Source organism: Agrilus planipennis, unplaced genomic scaffold, assembly GCF_000699045.2.
Source record: "Agrilus planipennis isolate EAB-ADULT unplaced genomic scaffold, Apla_2.0 scaffold26, whole genome shotgun sequence".
Lineage (NCBI taxonomy): Eukaryota > Metazoa > Arthropoda > Insecta > Coleoptera > Buprestidae > Agrilus > Agrilus planipennis.
In genome coordinates, this window is record NW_020439469.1 from 453,358 (window position 1) to 473,570 (window position 20,213).

Sequence of the window (20,213 nt, forward strand, 5' to 3'; positions counted from 1 at the left end):
ATTACTGTTCGCACATGGTTAAGGATGTGGGTTGTTCTAGTTTTAGGGAAATGCGAAGATTAGCTCAAGATAGGAAAGAGTGGAGGTACGTGTCCAACCATTCTTAAGACTGACCACCTTATGATGATGATGATTTACAGTTATGTGTAGTATACCTTATATAAAAGTACCTACCAAAATTTAACATCGTAGTTGAGTAATTGAATGTATGGTGTATGTATCATCTATTAATTAATATTTTATTCTCCAGCGAATATTTCTTTTTTGAAGTATTTTTTTTCAAAACTGGGTATAACTTTATGGAACAAAGTATATATTTGATTTCAAAGTATTCTGAATCAGTTTGAAAAAATAGTAGTGCGTTTAATACCAAATTTTTAAGAAAGAACACCGTTCAATTGCAAAATAACCACTTTTAGATGTTTGGCGCAACGTGTAGGAATATTTCTTTTAACGTTTGCCTAATAGATCATTAGACCATGACTTTAATCGACCGAAATGATTCTGAATGGAGAATTATTAGAGACCATTTAGCTGTGATGCAGCATTTTCTAAAAAAACAATTTGCTTGGAAAGCCTCCAGTTCACCTGCTGACCCACAAACGGGGTAATTAGAAGTGTAAGTATAAATAGATCTTGAAAGAAGTTAGGTACTTCATTTTTAACTACTGTTTGCGTCTTATCGCCAGAATCCTCAAACGTTCTGATCTACAAAAGGAGTGAGGGTGGTCTCAAAATTACAGCTATTTGAATGATTTGAAATGGGTAGTTCGTGTCATTTTTTAAATATAATCAAATTTGTATTTGAATGCTGTCTAACCTGTTGTTTAGTTGTAAGAAAAAAATAATAGTATTTGAAGGGTTCTTTCTTGTATTCTCACGTTATATGCTAAATGAACAGTAAGTAAATTATTAATGCATAAAAAACGAAAGAAACTGTGATTTGAGATATTTAGTAATTAACGCTTAACACTAATTGACCAATACATACCCCAATAAAAAGCGTAGATTATGATAGGTAAAAGCGCTTGAATACGATGAATCTGAAGACTGCTGAATCCGATCTATTTGTGATTGGTTTTACACCTATGTGGGTTTGGCAAATAGTCATTTAAGTTCAAATTATACAGGGTTGAACGGCGACAACATAGGTAAAGACATTAAGTTGACGTGACCATGCAAAGGGACAAAAGGAACCTGAACAAAGAAAATTCACAATAATACAATTTTAATAACACTGTAATTTGGAACTGTGAAATATATATATAACAATGGTAAAATTAGAATAAGGCTAATTTCTAAACTAAACAATTACATGCGTATTTGAGGATAATGGTAACATGAAAATAAAAAGAAACTATTTTCGATAATAATATACTTAAAACACAAACAACGGATTGAAAGCATATCTGCAAGTAATTTAAAACCTAAATATTACAATGGATTGCTTACCTGAAAGAAATATTGTGGTATTCTAGATCATTCTAAAATATGGTCAGCCTCTATAAATAGTTTCCTTGAGATCTTGAGTTGGAGTTACATGGCGATACAAAGAGAAGTAGAAAGAGCAAAGAAGCGACAAAGTGTGCAAAATAGTGGTGAAATAGTGATTAATTGTTAATAGAAGTGTTACTTAGAAAGCAAATAAATAAAAGTAGTAATAGTGCAAGATGTTTGATTTCCTGACGTTTGGTGTCAGAAGTGGGATAAAAGAAAACTGAAGAGAATTTAGAAGGCGGAGGATTTTTGAAGAATCCCATCGAATATTCCAGAGCGTTCCATCAGTCAAGTTTCCATCCCCTGCAAGAAACCTTAGCAAGTGATAAGTTATTGGAAAGCTCTCGAAGAGAAAAGAAAGAAACTGACGTCATTGAAGAATTTCACCGAGTCATACATCGTTAAAGAAGCTCTTGAAGAAAGAAGAACAGATCCAACGTTATTGCAAACTTCTATCGAAGTTTCTAGAAGTTTCTACCAATCGTGACTTACCTCAACAAACCATGCATCGTTGGAAAGCTCCCGAAGAGAGAAGAACGAATTCGACGTTATCGAAAAATTTCAATGAATTTTCTGGAACTTTCCACAGATCGCGAATAACCCTAGAAAAAAATCATACATTATTGGAGTTCGCGAAGAAAAAAAAAACGATTTTTGCCAGAATCGAAGAATTTCATAAAGTATTCTGGAAGAAATTGGGATATTTCGTGCCTGTTATAATCAGATGTACTGAAGCAAAAATGGAGGAACAAATAAAGGCATTAATGACAATGATGGCAGAAATGACAAAAAAAATTAAAAAAGGACAAGAAAAAATGACAGAAAATATAAATGATATTAGACATGAAATGGAAAAGAAGATAGAAGAAAGGGAAATCAAGATCAAAAAGAAGACAGAAGAAAGGGAAATCTAGTTCGAAAGGAAGACAGAAGAAATGAGAGAACAAATGAGAGGCGAGATTAAAAAGCTTAAATTACCCTCTACTGCGAGGCTTAACGATTACGGTGCAAGACCAGCAAAGATTGCAGCTCCAACTTTCAATAGGAACATCTTGTGATCTGTTTGCCTGAAGCAGTTTGAAGCAGCGGTAGAGACAAACGCATGGACTGATTCAGAAGAAGCAACAACACTAATAATTTCTTTATGATAAGAGGCGCTGGATATAGTCCAAGGAATGCCCGAGTCTCAACGATATGACTTCCATTATTTTGTCAACAACCTAGAAATGAGGTATGGCGATAAATATCTACAACAAATAAATCACATGCAACTGCAAGCCGTGATCAAAGAAATAATGAAACTTCAAAAATTTGAGTCTGATGTGCAGCGCTTCGTGAAATTAGTCTACACCTCTCGTTCTTAAAATTCCATAGACCAATTGACAGTAGAAATATTTACCGACGGAGTCAGGGATGGTGACCTACAGTAAATTCTTAGATTCTCCAAGTGGAGTACTCGCAAGCTTTGGAATTTGAAGAGGCGAAACAAGCTTTTAAAGGTATATACGAGTGTAACAAGCAAAAATTGACGACAGTACAATTACAAAGGAAGGTGTTACGTCGCTCACCAGGTCTGCGTAATCGATGTGAAGAAAGCCACTGCTAGAAACACGGGAGAATAGAGCCTAAAATGTTAGGAATGTGAAACAACTGGTCATTTTGCTCGAGACTCCAAGAACTACAGTGGTCGTCCAAAATGCTGGAATTGTAGAAAAATGAACCACCTTAGTGCTCTTCCAGCAAAACACTTTGTGGGGTGCAAATTATCTCACCATTACCAAGGCCCCGAAGAACTCATCATTTCATAACTGGACAAAACTAACTCATTATTTAAGGTATCCATAAATCAGCATAATGTTAGAATGGTTCTAGACACAGGGGCGTCCAACATTATTGATCGACCTGATGTGGTATCGAATAGACGAATTCGACCATTGGCTAGAAGACTGATATTAACTACACTTACCGGGGAGACTTCACCAATTCAATAAGAATGCAACGTCGAAATTAGAATTGGAAATGCGATCGTAAACAGTTGGGTATAGTTGGTCGACATACTAGATGATATCACCATTGGATTAGACCTTCTTCAAGAACATGGAATCGACTTAAATCATAGCACTTCTGCCATGCTCATCGATAGACAGGAAATAGTAATGTCAAATCCCAAGACGAAGTTTGCCGCCTATAAGGTGACCGTAAGAGTCAGAATAAACGATTAGTGTGGGTAGTCGAACCGGACAATCAAGACTTGAGACAGGCGGCATTATTAGTGGGACGTACGCTCGTAAGAAGTGGAGGATCATCGATACCTGTTAGAATAGCCAGTTTGAAAGACTTCAAGCAAAAAATCTGCAAAGGCATAAAGTTGAGTTGAGAGTATTTGAGTATTCAGTAGCGGAAGTAGAACCTGATACCAAACAGACATCACTCCCTGTAACTTTAACTGGTGAAACGGCCAAATAACCATCTCAACAACAACAAGCACCAGTTCAAGCTATTAAAAAAATTCCTTAGCCGTTTTCAATAAGGCCCCGCCCTCTCAGATCAAGGCTTTGGTAGGGCTAATTTAACATATGGCCGCATCAATACTGGAACAGCAAGGCCCATCAAAAATTCCACATTGAGGAGTTGCTTGGGGAAGCAAGATGAAATCAATGATTAATAAACGATATGCATAAACAAGTGATAAAACCATCTCAAAGTTCTTGGGCTTCATCTATAATGTTGATACGTAAGAAGCATTTATTTCACGAGATTTTGCGTGGACTACAGGAAACTGTACGATGTAACACAGAAGGACAGCTACCTATTACCCCGAATTGACGACGCACTAGACAGTCTAGCTGGAACTAAATGGTGATCTACATTCGATTTGAAAAGTGGATTCTGGCAAGTGGATGTGCATCTGCAGGAGAAGGAGAAGACTGTAATGTGGGGCTTGGTGGTGTGCTATCCCAAGTACAAAACAGAAAGGAAGAGGTCACCGGGTATTTTAGTAAAACACTCTCGAAACAAGAAAAAAATTATTGTCTAATTCGTCGAGTGCTACTGGCTGTGATTAAAATCCTTGAACATTCCCACAAGTACCTGTATGGACGGAAATTCCTCTTAAGAACGTATCCCGTTTCGTTGATGTGGATATTGCAATTAAAGAACCCAAAACAATAAATCGCATGATGGCTACAACGACTTCAAAAATAAGAGTTTGACATCGAGTATCGTTCAGGTAAACGATATGACAACACAAATACACTATCACGGACACCATGCGTGGGAAAGTGCAAACTGCTTATCTGCGGAGAACAAAGAAGAATTGACATCGACCCACTGTAATCTAACCTCCGTTCAGCCTGAGGGATTCTGGAAAGATAAGGAATTAGTCGAAGACCAGGGGAAGGACGAAGATATTGACTCTATAATGAGAGAGAAATAAGCCGGAACCTCAAGATTATTGTGGACAGATTTGAGTAATCTAAGCCAGATAACGAAAAGTTATTGAGTCCAATGAAATTTTCTTGTCTTAGACCATGGCATTTTGAAGAGAATGTGGGAGAGTCCAAATGGAAACAGTAACAAACTCCAATTGGTACTTCCGAAGAGTAGAATTTCAGAAGCGTTAGAAGCATTTCGGCGTTATGAAGGCTCTAGGGAAGGTACGCGTGTGATTTGATCGGTCCTGGTCCAGGAAATGTCCGACATGCGCCGCCAGTAAATATAATGACTATAAAGTATGGCCTTCTCTGTCACTATGTATGTTCGTTGCCTACGTACATATGACACTCCGCTCTTAATACTAATCGTCTCCTTCAGTGATGTTGCTTAGCAAAGTAGCAAGCCGGTCAAGATAAACGACCGCCATTTTTGCCAGAAGTTCCTTCTGAATTCGATAGACAGCGTCGTTGATGCGTTGAGTGACGGTACATGGGCCATCCTAAGCTTATTGTAGTTTCGGACAACGTCCTTTTCGCCTTGATGGATTATATAGCTACACATTTGTAGTTTGCGAATGTATTCGTCTGTAGAGACTTGAAAATCTCTGGAACGACCAACATTACGTCTGCTGGCAGGCTGAGTTCTTTCCCAAATATTATTCTGGCCGGTGTTAATCTAGTTGTCCCATGGATGGTGGACTTACAAACTGAGAGAAATGACGGTATGTGTCAATCCCAGTCCATTTGGAGCTCGTTAACGAAGCTTCTTACGTTGGTCTCTAGAGTGTTAATCATTCAAACATTCCATCAGGCTGTGGATCCTTGTTTTAGTAGTGCTAATTTGCTCAGTGACCTTCTTCAGTGACTCACATCTGTCTTGAGGTTCCGATTTCTTTCTATTTCATTATTGGGTCAATATCTTCGTCGTTCCTCTGGTTTTAGATTAATTCCTAAGAGGAACTTTCGTCGATGCAGGTACTTGCGGAAATGTTCGAGGGTTTCAACCACAATCAGTAGCCTTGCTGTCTCGCTATGATACGGTGGTTTGTGAAATTGGTCCTACCGAAATCTTGATTTGAGACGGCGAAGACCTGCAATTGTTTGACTTGAGACGTCGATTTGACCGTTTGACTACTTCTGTTAAACTTGCAGGAAGTGATATCTGTTGGTCTCAGGTTCTTCTTCTCAGTTGCAGTGGCGGATTTCACGTAATGGTTTCAATACCCCTAACTCTGTACCTTTACGGACGTTTTGCTCGAAGTCTTTAAAATTGACTATTGTAACAGGTTTTGATGATGTTCTACTTCTTACGAGTGCACATCCCATCAATAATGTTTTCTGTCTTAAGTCTTCATTATTCGGCTCGACTACTCACACTAATCCGCAGATGTCGTCTATTCTGTCCCTTACAATACTCTCGGGGTGATTCGATAGTGCTCGATCTTCGTCTGTGGACACCTTGTAGGCGGCAAGCTTCGTCTCTCCCGTAGATGCAGTCAAGATCAGTCTTCTCGTGAAAGGTCAAATTCGCCATTCCGATACCAGACCAGATCGCACAATAGTGTTGGATGCCCCTGTGCCGACAACCATTCGAACATTTTGGTGATTTATAGATCTTTCTGGGAATAATGAGTTAATGCCGACCAGTTTTAAAATGAAGAGTTCTTCGGGGGCCTGGTGAGGGAGCGCCCCATGAAGTTGACTGATCATAGTATTCTTACTGCTGTGTTTTGTGTGAGGGGCACTTTCCATTTACCTAGAATTTATCTATTACGAAATTCTTTGATTCTGATCTGGTTGAATATATAACCATAAACATGATATGCTGTAGACCCCTGCTGATGAGAGGGGGCCCCTTTTATTCTTATCTGATCTTATGGTCTGCTGAATCTTCTTCGTGGGTTTAGAGATGGTTTTGATGTCGCCTCTCTGCCAATTTGATCCGTGAAAGTTGGATCATATGGTAGATATGCTAAAGAGATAGTGTGTCGTTCTCTCTTGTGTTTTTAATTCGTTCACTGATCTATCGATCTCTCTCTTTTTGTATCCATTCGCCTCGAATGCGGTGTTTAAGCTTTAACCTAATCAAACTTCTCAGTACTAGAAATATTATTTTGTTATGCTCAAAAACTGAATAATACTCAATAACTCAATAATACAAAAACAAAAGCTCAGGAGCCACTTTGCTATGCAAAGAATCAAAGATAATTGCTCCGGGAAAACTCAGCCAGGGGTTGCTGGAACCTGATCGAAGATGAGAGCTCGATGTTCTCATAAAAGAAATACGAGATGAAAATAAATAGATCAGTTAATCATATATTAAAAAAGATTAACACAGAGACAATTTAAGTCAAAAAACAAACAAATACCTCGACACCGTTGGGTTTTAAAAAGGGGAAGAGGAGAAGGAAAAAACAATTTGCTTGGAAAGCCTCCAGTTCACCTGCCGACCCACAAACGGAGTAATTAGATGTGTAACTATAAATAAATCATGAAAGAAGTTAGGTACTTCACTTTTAACTACTGTTTGCGTCTCATCGCCAGAATCCTTAAACGTTCTGATCTACAAAAGAAGTGAGGGGGTCTCAAAATTGCGGCTATTTGAATGATTTGAAATGGGTAGTTCGTGTCATTTTCTAAATATAATCTATTTGTATTTGAATGCTGTCTGACCCTGTTGTTTAGTTGTAAGAAAAAAAAATTGTATTTGAAGGATTCTTTCTTGTATTCTCACGTTATACGCTAAATGAACAGTAAGTAAACTACTAATGGGTTAAAAAACAAAGAAATACCTCGACACCATGGGTTTTAAAAAGAGGAAAAGTTAAGAGGACTTCTTAAGGCTGACGTGGCTGCTTCCAAAATAAATTAGGGGGACTCAGTAACAGGAATAAACCATCAACTATGGCACTAATACATAAAACTGATCCAACAATATAACAGACAGGCCTTTCCAATAGTAAATGATGCTCAGTAGTTCACAAAAAACCCTTTCTTCACCTTCGAAATCCCATTTTAGCAAACCTCCTCCAGCCCCTACTCTAAAACCGGTTAGATTTGTTTATACGAAAATTACCCAATAATTTGGTTGATAGTTGGATAAAGCGTGGTGAACGGATCTTGCACACAAAGTTAGCAGAATCCTTGATGTGACCGTAACTCACTCCTAAGTGCGACTGGAGCAGCGATGCCGAGATTTTCGCTGAGTAGTATGTTGATAATCTGGAGGCGCTTACTATCGATCTGAGACAAACATTAGCCTTGGATCTTGGATAATCCATATAGCCTCTGTGGAACAGTTTCCTTCCTCAGAATACGGTTTTTCACGTCTTCAGATAGGAATAATGACTTGATGGGTCAGATAACAGGACGTAGTCTCACTTGTGTTGGGTTTTTCTTCAAGGGGTTGTAGCTTTCCGGGTCCAAGACTTCCTCAATCATCCTGTTGTTGTCCTCGGTCTTCAAAAGAACAGTTGCATTTCTTTTGTCGTTGGGAGTATGATAATATCCTCATCCCTGTATGGGCTTTGCAGTGTCAGTGCTTCATTCCTCGTCAGATTGCTTCTGGGAGGCTTTACTTATCTGAGGATATTGGTCGTCTCGATCCGATTTCCTTCTGCATTCTCGTTCGGTATATACTTGATAGCTGTTTCCGTGGTGGTAATGATGTCTTCAAGCGGAATGTGGCGAGATGTGATTGTGAAATTTTCTCCTTTGGTCAGCATTGTCGTCTCGTCTTCCGTGAGCACCCTCTCTGTCAGATTAACCACCCTATCTCAACCTTGTTGCTTGATTCTGTTGCTTAGGGTTAGGTGCAGGCCAAAAAGTTCTTCATCCGTCTTCGCCAGGCCATGATGTTTGCTGCGGATTCGTTCTGAATGAAGAGAATGACCTTATCAGTTTTGGCATAAATCTTGCTGCGCTGATTGGATAATTCGTTTCTGTCTAAGAAATTCCGGTAAGATGTTGGTATCCTTGCAGCGGTATAGGAGCACCAAAGTGGCGAGTAAGTGCATTGACACCTTCGTAATTTAAAGACACGGAATGGAACAGCTGAAACACTTCCTCCAACACCTGAGCAGACGACATCTCAGCATCCAGTTCACCATGGGGACTGAGAACTGAGAAGGATCAACAGTTAGCACCCTTGGACGTACTATTGAGGAAACGGGGCAACATATTGTTACACACGCTATAGGTATCTGCAGGCCTTATTCAACTATCACCCAAGTCAGAAGTATAGCATATATATAAGGATCTGCGAAAATCTCCAAACGGAACTCGAACTGTCGAACACTTAAAGACCGCCTACGAGACAAATAGTTACGATAAGAGAGAGATCGAGAGATGCATGAACGGATTAAATACACTAAAGATTAGATTAGATCTAGTTTTGGGGAAATGCGAAGATTAGCTCAGGATAGGAAAGAGTGCGTGTCCAACCAGTTTTAGGATTGACGATCTTATGATGATGACCGAATTATTATTATGAGTCGATTCAGCACGGACGTTGAAGATATCGTCAACGTGAAGTTCCTAAAGATGACTTGTATTAGAAGACGAAACATGGAACATTTTAACACTACCATGATCCGTCATATGAATTTTATCAATAAGACGAGGTTAGAATCCAAAAATCCAGTTTCTTCATCTTTACTAAACTTTTATAGTTTTTATTTGCGATGTTTTAAGAATTGTTGGTAAAATTTAAATCATAATATGCCTACTTCAAATTAAAAAATTTAAATGTAGCTAAAAATATTTTATATATATTGCTTTTAAACAGTTATTCTTTCTTAAATGTTACTTGTTATACTTTAAGTACGTTAATGGTTAATCTATAAAATAATAATTTGCTGACAATATGGCAGTCAATCGTGCTTGGCAAGTTGCCTACATGTACGGTAGCTAATTGTAATGTCTTGTGTCCGTTTTCAGAGTTTGTTTACATCCTCTCAGCTATTTCTTGGCGGGTATGCAAAAGAACCACGTTCCGAATTTTCAGTAAGTTGATGATTTAACAGAGCCATTGAAATGCCAGCGATCAACAAGTTTGTGATTCAAAAATTAAGGTGGTTTTTACCGTCACAACTACATTTTCATTAATAAAGGAAAATAATGCACCAAAAACTGTGATATTGAAATCGTAAGTTCCGCAATCGTTTCTCTTTACTAGTGTTTATTATAATGAAAAAAATATAACTAAAAGTTGGTTAAACAAAAGTGTGTTAGTGAAAGTAAGGTTATGTTTTCAACCTCTAACTGTTTTTTGGTATAGTTTACTAGTGGTTCACTGTGATTTTTGATGAATTTCAGATTCCTAATCGTGAACATTCCTGATTTTTTGCTCACCAAATGTTTTTGCCGCAATGTCAAAACAGGAACGTATGAAGTCAACAGGATTCGTGAGTACATTGCTAATGTTAAAAGTTTACCTCCACTAAAGTTATTACACTGAACTGTGATACCTTATCACCTGTACTGTTGAAGGAATTAATTACTACACTGAGGTTTGACTCATATACATAGCAAGCAGATTGTCTTAATCTGTAAGATATGATAACTGTGAAAAACATAGGTGTGTATGCTTTTCATTAGTGTTGAATTTGATACTGTATCGCACAGATAAGCCACAAAGGCTAACATGCGTTTGTCTGTTTTAATTCGTAACGTTAACTAAATAAATGAGAAAAAGTTAAATTAAGCTTCCATTATTGGAATTACATTGTGCAAAATGTCTAAATCAGGAAAGCAAGTTATTGAAAGAAAATCAGTAGGGAGAAGATCCACTCGAAAGACAATTGCAGATGTAAGTAAAGATTTTATATATCCGTGTATTTATTAACTTTGAAATAAGAGAACATTGGATCTAATTAAAAAAAAATACAGGTGTTGGAATGTATGGGTCCTTTTAGTCATTTTTTATTTATTTCTGGTATGTAGTAAAATGAACATACCCATAGGTATGTTTCATTATTTTTTATATACAAAAGAGAAGACTATGTTATTTATAATGCTTCTAAAATGGTTAATTATTTGTTATCCAGTAATAAATTGTTTAGTTTTCATTTCATGTGCAATAAAAAAGTCTTGTGTTCTTGTAAGTGAATAGGAAAGTATTAATTTCCTGTTTGATTTAAATTCGATTTAAAGTATGTCATCTAGTCATCGTTAAGTCACGTTCTATTAACTACTTAATAATAATACCATTTAATAATCTAGGATGACCGATTTTATTTTACATTGTTGCCATATATTACATAAAGTTAAATTTTCATTAATACACTCGTAATCTGTTAACACATACACGGTACCTACTTGCTACTGTAATTTTTGTACCAGTGCCAAAGTTATTGAAATATAAAAATTCTTGTATTCATATTGATTTAGTAGCTTTTGGCCACGTGACATTTTTTTAATTGTTTATAATAAATAGAGTTATTTCTAATAAATAATTTAAAAAATTAGCCTAGAATACTCATAATAACATCGTTTTTATGTTTATAAAGTCTTATTAAAATTGGTTTAGCCATTTCGAAGATTAGCCAATACCTATAAAATCAGACGGAAAATTATTCAATCAATCTTTTAAGAAAACCTCATATTTCTAATGACTACAAAAATGATTTAATTATCATTGGAAAAATAACGTTAATTTATTTGACGTTTACTTATGTACTTATTACTACCTCGGTCGTATTTTGGATATGTAGGAGATGCTTTGATCTGTTTCAATCTTTTAGAATGCGTTTTTTGCAAACATGCTCTCAAAATTTCAACCAAATCGACTCAATTACTTGTGCTAAGACAAGCTCCTTTATATGTACCTACATGGAAGTATTAGATATGTGATTAAAAGATGATGAAATATTTTTTGCTGCAACATACTTATTATTTAAACTTATATCAAAAGAACTTTTATTAAAAGATAATAACTGTTCCTTATTATCTATTTTTCAATGTACCTTAAGCCATTAAAGATTTATGAGTTAGAATATATCTTTTTCCATTATTTTATTTTTGAAATATTTTGATTTTAAAATAATCTAATTGCAAGTTTTATGTAAAATGTTGTAATGGCAGTGCATTATTGAATCTCATAAAACTAATCTTTTTTATATGTTATTATCTGGAAATGAGGAGGTATTAGAAAAGGTAGGAGAATAGAGGGCGCTGAAGTCAATAAGAAATAGGCGAGATAGGTTGGTAGGACACCTTTTTAGGCATGAAGGGCTAATTAGAGATCTACTAGAGGCAGAAACATTAGTTAAGTGGAGTAGAGGTAGACCTGGATTAGATTACTCTTCACAAATGGCTGTTTCACTTTTAAGAAAATGCGAAGATTACCTCAGAATAGGAATGATTAGAGGTTCGTGTCCAACCAGTCTTAGGATTGACAACCCTATGATGAGGATGATGATTTATTATTATCATTATTATTATTAATTATTTATTAATTATATTGGTTCCTCCTCAAACCAGATCTGCGCATATTAAAAACGTCTATTATTGGATATTATATTATGTGAGGTGTTATTACTTATCTGGATAATCTGAATAGAATGTTACCATGCTCTCTCGAATTACTAACCCAAACATTCAGACGATATGGAATTCGTAATAGAGGTATCAGTAATCCGAATCGTGAACTTTCAAATCGCCGATTTTCGATATTTAGGTAGTTAAATATATCACAAAACAGCACTAGAGTAATAAAACACAGAATAGCATTGGGTCCGCGTTATAGAAAGATGTTAAAGATACCGTGGATAGAAAAAGCGGGATAGTTGGGTAGGACACTTTCACAGACATAAACGGCTAGTATGAGGCATATTAGAAGTACAAACAGGAGTTAAGAAAGATAGAGGAAGGCCTAATTGGATTGTTATACGAAAATAATTACGTTAGAAGTTATGCTAGTTTACGAGAAATGGGAAGATTGACTTAAGGTAGGGAGAGATGGGGGTATGTACCGAACCAGTTTCTGGTTTATGGTGACCTTACGATTATGATGATGGAGTAAGAATCCGCACCTAAGAATTTCGTAGCAGTTTATTATGTTCGATTGTAAAGTAAAGTAACTCAATTGCCGAAAGAAAGGACAACGACGACAACTCTCACTTTGTTTTTCTTAGACCGCAAGATTATGATCTTTAACATATCCGTCAAAAAAGAAAGTTGGCAGCACTGCGAAAGTTAGTTATTTTACGGAGCCAACTTTAACAATGGTGGCTGTTGTAAACTGCACATCCTTTGATGCTTCTGTTTGCAGTTGGGCGGAATAGTACCATCTTTATGATTTTATCTGGAGGTATTGTTAACGGCGGAGGTGGAATCGTATCATACTGAGTGAAAAAAACTTCGTATCACGTATAGTGGCGACTGAAGCAAAAGAACTTTCAAATGATTTATAAGTTTACTTTATCGAATGACCAACACTTGCATCAAAGAAGAGGACGGTCTGAACATTATTGAGTGGCAATATTCGGAGGTGATAGTCCTTACTGAGTCTGTCTGTGCAGCTGAGATTCGAAATTTGTTATAGAACCTTCTGTTTAGGTTTCGATAAAAGAGAATATTGGTATTCCAATATTTGAAAACACTCTTATAAAAGTTTCCAAGCTATTTTGATCTTTAAAGGCACAAGTGGTTAACAGAATACAAAACGTGTTTCGTTTGAGAAATGGCATAATGTTGTAATTCCAGTTAGGCGTCAACAAGGGGGGGGGCACTACTTGGTAGTTTTATTGTTAGAGCCGCTATTTTACGTGATACAGGGTATATTTATTGTCAGACCCACTAATAATGTATTAACCAGCGAGGTGTTTTATCCCATTTTTACTATATTAATAATTTGGATAGCTTACAACTTGCCACCAGACTGAAAAACAACTAAATAAAGAACTCTATGGTGTTTGAGTGTTTGTAGTTGGTGTTTTTCACCGAGCGGCATGGTCTAAAAGTTTAGACCATTGCGTAGCATTCGGGTCCGTCTACCGTGGGCCAAGTTTTTCTGTGGTTTCCATGGATCACTTAGGCAAATGCTGGGGCAGTAATATTCCACAGATAATCTTTAATTCTCTTCTGTTTTCATTTCATCCGTTTCATCTTTCTCATTCGAACCACCACCCACTCATTCTCACGATTCCTGAAAGGAGACTGAAGAGAGCCTTCCGCCCTACCTTCCGGTGTAGCCCGGAAAGACTGCCCGCTCACCAGCATTACTGGCTGGTGGGAATGAAACACCCAAAAGTTTTTTTTTTGTGTAAGTTTATTAAGTACAATTAATATTACACCTGAAAGAAAATGTTTGAACTGTCTGACTGATTACAATGTGGCACCCTGCATTCTTATAAAAAGATCTAATTTTCTCATTTATTAAAAAGAATGTTTAAATGGTCTCTTAGGAATTTGGAGATTTTTCTTTCATACGGTACCCCACTCATTGGGCTTACTAAGATGGATACAAATAGTTTATAACTACACAGCATATACTGGGAATGTTTGCATAACATTTGCCAACGTTGTAATGTGTTTTCGTTAGAGAAAAATGCCCGCGAACTTGAACTTCTACGTTTCTCTGTAGAGAATGCGAACATGAGGTCAAGACATTAAAATATTATTGCACCTACGCTTTATAATGAATGCTATCCCTGCATATGTGTACCTATTTAGTTTGCGACCTTTTTTTGCATGAATGATGTAATGCTCTCTGTCTGATCAGTTAATATTAGTAATCGCTTTATCGAAGTAGACACCGAATGCAAATAATTCTAAACCTTCCACGTTCGAAACGCGATCGAGGGGAAAAAGATACAGAAAAAAGTGAAGGTGCGAATACCGGTGGGTTTTAAATACACATATGTATGCGTTTACGTGAGTTTGCGATGCTGGTTTTGACATCATCGTTATATTAACGCTCTTATGTATGTCTAACACGCAAAAACAATAATAACATTACATATTAAACTGGTGGGGGATGTTTGATGATGCTTTTATACATAGCTATTTTCTCATACTGTGTCAATAAGATGCGACAGCGCCACGTACAAACTAAAAGTAAAAATAATTCAAAGCCAGTTGGAACTTTTCCTGTTAATAAACGTAGCGTGCGTGTTTTTGTAGTTCTGGCAAAAAAGTGAACGGTTTTTGAAGGGAAAGTAAAGAGTTCTTCCGATTATCGTTACGGTTAAGATCTGGGTTGATTCGCTCGTCGGTTTACATTGGATTACGGAAACTATAGAGCACCTGTTGCATCACGATGCTGGGTTCTGTTGTTGATATGGTTTGTGTTTTTCAATCTTCTGCTTTGCATCTGCTTTCTGCATCATTTGGCTTTTTTTTCTGATATGTTTCTTCATTAAGCAGGCTTTACTTATTACCTTATTACGTAGTCTTATTCTCATTACAAGCATACGCTTTTGAGGTGTTTGGAATTGTACCACCATTATTCTTTCCAACTTAGGATAAGTTGTTAAATATTTAGATATTTTGTATATATGGCATCAAATTTTTGGTCGTTTAAGTCGTATCATTTTTAATAGTTTAAAATTTATATTCTTCATTATAGTTCAGCTTTCATTTTTTACAATTTTGTACCAACTCTTTTTGTTTGCCATTACATTATTAAGTTATTAGTGAAAACGTAAAAGTCTTCTTTTAAAAACTGTTACTTCCGGAAGGTTAACAAATACCTGTTGGTGTTTGTGCTTTTGCTACTTCAATTTTGTATTTTTCGTATAGTGGATTGCAAATTGTGCGAAAAATGATGAGTTACTAAAAGGTGAACTAAAACTTAGTAGGCATTCAATTTTAGAATATTTTGCGGTGGAAAAATGAAAATGATATTAACATTTTAGAAGTTTTATCATAAAATATTTTACACTTACGTAACATACCTACCTATCACCGTCTATAGCGCAAGTAATGGTCTTACTTAATTACGGCGTGATTTTTTTATAGTGGTATAATATTGTAGCGAGCACGAGTGTGTTTGAAGTGCGATCGGGCACACGTGTGCGTGAACGGCTTATCAATTCGCCAACTAGCCCCGTGCGCCGTATTTGTAAATGTGTGTGTCGTACCTGCGTTCTGGGAAAGCAGTTAAATAGTTCAAAGAAAAAATAAACTATCCAGATGTTTCCAGAAGGTTCCAGAAAGTAAACAAAAGATTATATAAAGGAAGATATGATCGCCGAGATAATGAGAAATAAATTGACCGTTGCAGAAGTGAATCCAGAAATAAATTGACAGTGTTAGCAATGAAATAAATAGCGCAGTGAATAGTGATATATCAGCAGCAGTGTAAATAAATAGAATAATTCATAACCTAAGTTTAGTAATAATTTAATAGTGTTTTTAAGTTCCTTAAAAATTAGTGTAAATAAATAGTTTTTGTCGTTATCAGTCTTAGAAGTTAATTTTGTAAAACCCACGAACATTACAACATTGATTACGTTTATTACTAGTTGCCATTGTGATTTCAATTTTTAATCAATTTTATAAAGTATATACGAGAATTTGCGAAGTAGTATATTACGTAGTAAGGGAAAAAGTTCGGCATTCCCTCGCTGGTGTCGATTAAAAATATTACATATATACTTCTGTAGTTTTTATTTTTTCATAATTGCGTGTTGAATCATTCACATGTTTGACACACATAGGAGATCTCGCGTGATCACAGATGAAATGATAATCGAGAACTGATTCTGAAAAGCAATCGATTTTACACTTGATTAAGTTATCCATATTTTCATAATTTGTCCATTATTACCCATTGTCAAACATTTGAATTAAGTGTCGTTAGCATAAAATGTCTGTAGATGGCGTAACTTGCTTTTACGGAGTAGATTTGGTTTGGTCGGAAATTAATTGAAACTTCCTATAGTGAGCTCTGAAGCGGCTTTATAAGTTCGAAATAATCTATGTCTCGTAGTTTCAACTTACTGACCAGGAACTTAATGTTCTTTATTGAAATATAAGCTGCAGCGTGTCGGTTTAACGAGTAGATACCTTACAATAAGTATGGCCCTTATCGAACATGTGAAATAGTTTAGTCAACAGTAAATATCAGTAAATGACGATGTAGGTACTGGTCACAACTGAAGTTATCAATTCTTATATCTTTTAGAACATGATCCATAAAATCCTAATTTATCTTGGTAGGTACTTAAGTAAATAGTAAAAAGCAACATTAGAACATAGATCTACAACATCTATACGATATGTTATATGAGAATATTAATTACAAACACGTATTTTATTGCAAAATGAGCTGTTAATGCAAATTTAATGTACAGTATAGGAAAATAGAGGTTACTATTTAATGGCTGGTCACCTTGATGATTCATAATGCTACGATAACTGACATGACAGTAAATCAAAATTCCGTTTTTTTTTATGCTGTGTTATATAGTAAATGTAAAACATTTCTTAAACGTGTCAAGGATGAGAAACAAAATGCACACGCATATTAATCACATCGTTTTTGATGCCGATTCTCGAAAGTAGATTCTTAGTTCACGATTTAAATTTCATTAGGTGATCCTTGCAAATACTACTACTTGCTGTTAATAAGAGAAGATGATGAAGATTGTTGAGATATAAAGCCTTTTTTTGGAGGAGGTAAATAACATTATACTTATATCTTTATGAAATTATATTTTCAAAATAGGCATACCAATTTTATAATCGGTAAAATGAATAATTTTAATTTCGGAATATCAGTTGAGACCAACTATGCTATTGGGTCAATAAAATCAAATATAATATTACACTTTAAATTAGTTCTGATGTCAAATGAACAAAAGGAACCATAAAAAAAGAAAAAAATACATTTATTTTACGATGTGCGTTTATTTACTGGTCTATTTTTAGCAAAATTTCATAATTGGCTTTCTCAGTCGGTACGAAAAGTTTTGGCATCCTAAAAATAATCGTAGTATCTATATTTATAAAATTTTCTGCAAAATATCCATATTGTTTAAAAATTTATTTATTGAACTAGAAGAATTTATGTAAAAGAAACAAGAAACTTTTAAAAAACATGTACATGTACCTACACATTTAGTTTTCTATAAAGTACATAATACAAGAGATAGATAGATAGATTTATAACAGTTTAATTGATTAGATGTAAATTAAGGCAGAATGAAGCAACATGAATTATTATTTAACTAGCGTTTTTCTTCTGAATACCTGATTCTTATTTGTTTCGCTTAATTTAATTTTTGCTCAAAAAATTGATTCTGTTGTTATTATTAACACGTCGACCTTGTTTATAATCGAATAAAATAAAAATATTCTTATTTTTCAGTTTTAGTAGCGACCTAGAATAAATTCAATAAATCTGTCATTTAAAAAGAAAGTACCATCTGTTCTATAATATTTACGTTTTTCTACGCAAAAGATTATATAAAGCTGGTTTTTACGTATTTTAAGTAGGTAGGTATTTCAATAAAAAGCGTTTTTGTTTTTTTTTTAAATATACTGTAGTTTAACCTGAATACATTATTATTAATATTATTCGATATAATATGAAGTGAAGAATACGAAAAAAGTTATTGTATTTAAATACCTTGTTATTCAGACATAGAAATAGGATGTATGAATAAATTAAAACTGTTAATTCATATATTTTTTTTAACTAACTCGTGGTTTCTTCTTTTTTTCTTTATTTTTTATTTGGGTGTGATACATTTTAGTACAAAAAAAATAGATAATTTTCAAGAGAAAATACAACATATGACTTGGATATTTTTGAGAAAAAATTACTTCGTTAGGTTTATCTTTTCCTACTGGAACCGTATTATCCTAACCTAATGTAACCGAACTTTAACCGAGGGTTACGGGTAGAAAAATACAACACCAGTGAAGTGAGTGACCGTTACGTTATGTTTAGTTAAGTTACTTATTTTGCGAATTTTTAAAAGTACGTGTTTCTTCTGTATATTGCTGTTACCTACGAGGTATGTTAAAAAAGTATCGCGAATTTTGAATTTCCGCGGATTACGTATATTCGATTTTAGATTTTTTTTGTGGCGTTATGTTGGTACTCATGTCTCTCAGTTATACCGACAAGTTTGGCCATCTTGAGACAGCTGCATTGCTTGCACGTGTTTTGGCTCGTCTTCGATTTTTGCCTATTCCAAAAAATGGATCAAATATTATGTATCAAATTTTGTGTGAAAAATAAAATTAAGTGCGCGGACGCATTCCGAATGTTCACTTTGACATGTGGTGAAGCTACCTTGGAATGAAGCAACGTTTATTGGTGGTACACAATGTTCTCAGAGGGCCGAGAAGATATCAACGACGAAAAGCTTGCCGCCCTAGCACGTCAACAATAGACAAAAACATTGATGAAGTGAAGAAAATAGTATTGGCCAATCGTCGAATCACCGTTAGATAAGTTGCTGAGGATCTAAACATATAATTTGGCTTCTCTCATTCGATTTTTACCAATAATTTGTTTATGAAGCGTGTTGTCGCGAAATTTGTAGCAAAATTGCTCAATTTCGACCAAAAACAGCATCGCATTAGCATTGCTAAGGAGCTGTTCTACCCTAATTTGCTCCAGGTCATAACTGGTTGCGAATAGTGGGTATATGGTTATGACGTGGAAACCAAAGCTCAATCATCCCAATGGAATCTGCCGCAATAGACAAGACTGATAAAATCGCGACAAGTTAGGTCGAATGTAAAGGTTTTGCTTACAGTTTTCTTAGTGTAGAATGGTCAATATATGCGCAATCTGCGCGAAGTAATCCGCCAGAAACACTCAGATTTGTAGAAGAACAAAAATTGACTTCTGCCCCATGATTACGCCCCTTCTTACACATCATTGCTTGTGCGTTAATTTTTTGCCAAAAACAACACACTAATATAATATGAAAGGACAACGCTATGCCACGATTGAGGAGATAAAAACGGCATCCAAGGTGGAACTGAACAAGATCATAAAAAATGACTTTAAGATTGAGTATCCGTAGCCCCGCGACAATTTAATAAATATGTGAGCCTGTGTACAATGGATGTGTTTAATATTGTATATTTGGTTTATATAGATAGATTTGCTTATCGTTATTCAACCTATTTTATTTTAGAAAATACTACAAATGGCGCAGTAAACGCCATCTGTAGCACGATGCTACATTTTAGGATTACGTATGCTCCAACAAGGTCCACTTGTGTGGATATCTACTTGCTGAAAACGAATCCCGGCGTAGCCAACCTCAACGTGATAGGCACGTTAGCTTAATCGAATAAAATAATTCGAAGTGG

General features: G+C 35.5%; 1 protein-coding gene and 1 long non-coding RNA gene across 7 annotated transcripts in view; one reads left to right on the plus strand and one right to left on the minus strand.

Annotated features, from left to right (window-relative positions):
• Positions 1–936: 936 nt before the first annotated feature.
• Positions 937–2,379, minus strand: LOC108740243. The gene is made up of 2 exons (XR_003232051.1): positions 1,453–2,379; positions 937–1,197 (listed from the first exon to the last, which is right to left on the minus strand). It is a non-coding gene; the product is annotated as an uncharacterized LOC108740243 (long non-coding RNA).
• Positions 2,380–9,852: 7,473 nt separating this feature from the next.
• Positions 9,853–20,213, plus strand: part of LOC108740205 (protein diaphanous) — a 56,747-nt gene continuing 46,386 nt past the window's right edge. For 2 of the 6 annotated variants that reach the window (XM_018474486.1, XM_018474473.1), the window contains exon 1: positions 14,949–15,216. Coding sequence is in view for 4 of the 6 variants with exons in the window: in XM_018474473.1 (XP_018329975.1) it covers positions 15,193–15,216 (24 nt within the window). In the remaining 2 variants the exon portion in view is untranslated. Of the gene's footprint in view, positions 10,078–10,247; positions 10,337–10,470; positions 10,741–14,948; positions 15,217–20,213 lie in introns of those variants that run through there. The other 4 variants (XM_025979115.1, XR_001938299.2, XM_018474443.2 and 1 more) reach the window with 4 other exon arrangements.